The 3,630-nt window shown below is 45.7% G+C and overlaps 1 protein-coding gene across 1 annotated transcript; it reads right to left on the reverse strand.

Moving 5' to 3' along the window:
• Positions 1-762: 762 nt before the first annotated feature.
• LOC138878976 (uncharacterized) lies at positions 763-2,355 on the reverse strand. Its single transcript, XM_070158547.1, has 2 exons — positions 1,650-2,355; positions 763-1,556 (listed from the first exon to the last, which is right to left on the reverse strand). The coding sequence occupies exons 1-2, from the start codon at positions 2,353-2,355 to the stop codon at positions 763-765; spliced, it is 1,500 nt and encodes a 499-aa protein (XP_070014648.1).
• Between the last annotated feature and the right edge of the window lie 1,275 nt (positions 2,356-3,630).

Here is a 3,630-nt window from a genome sequence, read left to right on the forward strand (position 1 = left end):
CTTATGTGTGAGCTTCATCAATGGTGCAGAAATAGAGGAAAATCCTTCCACAAACCTTCGGTAATACCCTGCCAAGCCTAAAAAGCTACAAACCTCTGTCGGATTCAAGGGCCTCGGTCAAGTCATCACAGCTTCAATCTTTTGGCCATCAACCTTGATACCATCACTGGTAATAACATGACTAAGAAAAGCTATAGAAGTTAGCCAAAATTCACATTTAGAGAATTTAGCATATAACCTGTAGTCCTGGAGAGTCCGCAATACAGCTCGCAAGTGATCCACATGCTCGGCTTCCGTTCGTGAATATATCAAGATATCATCAATAAACACAATCACAAATTCATCCAAGAATGGTTTAAATACCCAGTTCATAAGATCCATAAAGGCTGCTAGGGCATTTGTAAGCCCAAAAGACATGACAAAGAATTCGAAATGGCCATACCTCGTCCTAAATGATGTTTTTGGGATATCAATATCCCTGACTCGTAGCTGATGATAACCGGATCGCAAGTCGATCTTCGAAAAGCATTTGGCACCTTGTAACTGGTCGAACAAGTCATCAATCCGTGGAAGAGGGTACTTATTCTTGATAGTGACTTTATTTAGTTGCATGTAGTCAATACACATCCGCAAGGAGCCATCTCTCTTTCGAACAAAGAGCACCGGAGCACCCCATGGGGATGTACTTGGCCTAATAAAGCCTTTACCGAGCAAGTCCTTCAGTTGTTCCTTCAATTCCCTTAGCTCTGCAGGAGCCATTCTTTAGGGAGGAATGGATATAGGTTGCGTATCAGGAAGCAAATCTATCGCGAAATCAATTTCCCTTTCGGGGGGAATTCCTGGAAGCTCGTCAGGGAATACCATCGGGAATTCATTCACAATAGAAATCGATTGAAGAGTCGCTGGCTCCTTATCTATATCCCTGACATGAACCAGATGGTATATACAACCTTTAGCAATAAACTTCCGAGCCCTAAGGTATGAAGTAAACTTACCCTTGGGCGTGGCTGCATTACCTTTCCATTCAAGGACAGGCTCACCCGGAAAATGAAATCGGACCAACTTTGCACGACAATCAATATTAGCATAACAAACTGCCAACCAATCCATACCCATAATGACATCGAAGCCTAGCATAACCAATTCCACTAAATCAACAGAAGTTGGACGGTCATTAATTAACACTGTACAACCTCGATAGACATGATTAGCAATAATAGAGTCGCCAACTGGCGTAGATACCTCAACTGGCTGTGGCAACAACTCAGATCTCATGTCAAGCTTACCAGCAATAAATGGAGTAATATATGAAAATGTAGAGCCGAGATCTATCAATGCATAAATGGCATGAGAATGTATTGTAAATATACCTGTGACAACATATTGGGGACCTGTGAGTGCATAAAAGCGGTTCTGGCCACCACTAGAACTTGAGGTGTCTCCTCCACCTCTCCCCCTACCACGTCCCTGAGTAGACTGTGGACCTGGTCGGGGAGCACGGACTGAGGGTGAAGAGGCTACTGTGGATCTTGAAGGCTGAGCTGGTACACCTCTGCCTAACACCGGGAACCGGCTAATAAAATGTCATGTCTGCCCACAATGATAACATGCACTCGAACCCTGTCTACATTGCCCAGTGTGTAGCTTACCGCACTTAGTACATGGAGGAATAAGTTGTCTCATTTGTGCGGAACGCTCCTGTCGACGGCTCTCAGGCTGGCCTGAGCTCTGCCTCGGTCCTGACTGAATATAACGATCAAACCGCTGGCCCAGCATCTGTGGTGTGAAACTACCTAATGATCGAGGTGGATATCGATGGAGTGGGGGCTTAAAATCACCCCGTGGCTCCCTATAAGACCCCATAGTACGAGCCCTATTACTCTGTTCCCTATACCTGCGATTATCACGAATCCGACGAGAAAGGTCCTCTGTAGTCTGAGCGAAAGCCTGTATGCGGGAAATATCTACATCATCCGATAGGGATGCTACCCTACAGTCTCTAATCAGATGATCCCCCAAACCATCCACATAATGATGAACTCTAGCCCTCATGGTACGTACAATATCTGGTGCATACCTCGCCAAAGAATTAAACTTATGGCTATAATCCCTCACACTCATATCCCCCTGCTTCAGGTTAAGAAACTGGTCAAGACGGGCCTCCCAATCCTCCCGTGGAAAATAATGGGCTAAAAAAGCCTCAGAGAAGTCCTCCCACTCTGCTGGCGGAGCATCAAGTCCTTTAGATCTCTCCCATGCCTCATACCATAGGACGGCTACATCACGTAGTCGAAAAGAAGCCAACTCCACAGCCTCGGTGATGGAGGCATGCATCACCCTCAATACTCTATACATTTGGTCTATAAAGTCCTGGGGATCTTCAGTGGAACTGGATCCTGTAAATAATGGAGGGGACAAGTGAAGAAACTCTCATACCGTCGAGCTTCCTGTCCGATCTCTCCGGGAATCTGCTCCCGAATCTAGCTGTCGCTCATGAATAGAAACCATCCTAGTCAGTAACTGAACTGCCTCCCTCATCCTCTGCTCCCCAGTCTCTGATGGCGGAACAACAGGTGCTAAAGGTCCTGTGTCTCTAGCTGGCTCAGCTACTAATATAACTGGTGAGGCTAGGGCTACTGCATCTCCCTGGGCTCCAACAAGTGCCGGGGAAGCTAATATTAGGGGTATTGGAGACTCACTGTGCGCCTCTAAGGGAAATCTATCTCTCTGACCCGGTGGGGAACGACTAGTACCTTCCCCCGGATTCATACCTATCTCTCGCTGTGCCATCTCCTGAGCATAGGTAGCCTATAAGATAAGAAACACAAAGCACGATTTAGATTTCATATGTTCTTATAACTTCGCTCTATAGCACGATGTATTAATTGAAAAAAACATAACCATTCCTAAATGCTTCATAGCCTCCTGATTATAAGTGTGGTGCACAACACATCCATAACCAAGACTCTACTAGACACGACTTGTGGACTCCCTGGGACACAACCTGCTCTGATACCAAGTTTGCCACACCCCAAACTAGGGGAGGCACGACTGGCGCTCGATATTGTATTCGATCGAGTTAGCCACTAAACATACTAGCTAACTAAACTGGGGGCCCAACAGATCGGGTAACACAACATCTGAAATACTAAGCCTGGACTATTAAGGTCATGACCTGAATAACAATAAGCCATATAAACAAAGGTAGATGAGCCAAAATAATAAAGTACTAGCTGGCCGACGAGGCCACAATTGGAGACATACATGCCTACACACATATATATACATGCCAAGCCTATGGGTTGGAGACTGAAAGCTACAAAAAGAAACCCAGAATACTGTGTCCACAATAGCCTCTAAGAGTGTCATAAGCACTGTCGGAACAAGGCCCCGACTATACCCAAACTGTACACAAAAGTAACCATCCTATGAAAGCTCCAGGAAGAGGTGGAGCTTACCAACTCACAGCTGAACCCCGAAATCCTAGCGGAGTGGTCGATCAGAGTCCCTACCTGGACCTGTACGCACGAAACAAAAATGCAATGTCCCCAGGCAACGGGACATCAGTACGAATAAAAATGTACTGGTATGTAAGGCAGAAAGTAGAATCATACATAGCTGATGTAAAAA

The sequence above is a fragment of the Nicotiana sylvestris genome, chromosome 10, assembly GCF_000393655.2.
Source record: "Nicotiana sylvestris chromosome 10, ASM39365v2, whole genome shotgun sequence".
Lineage (NCBI taxonomy): Eukaryota > Viridiplantae > Streptophyta > Magnoliopsida > Solanales > Solanaceae > Nicotiana > Nicotiana sylvestris.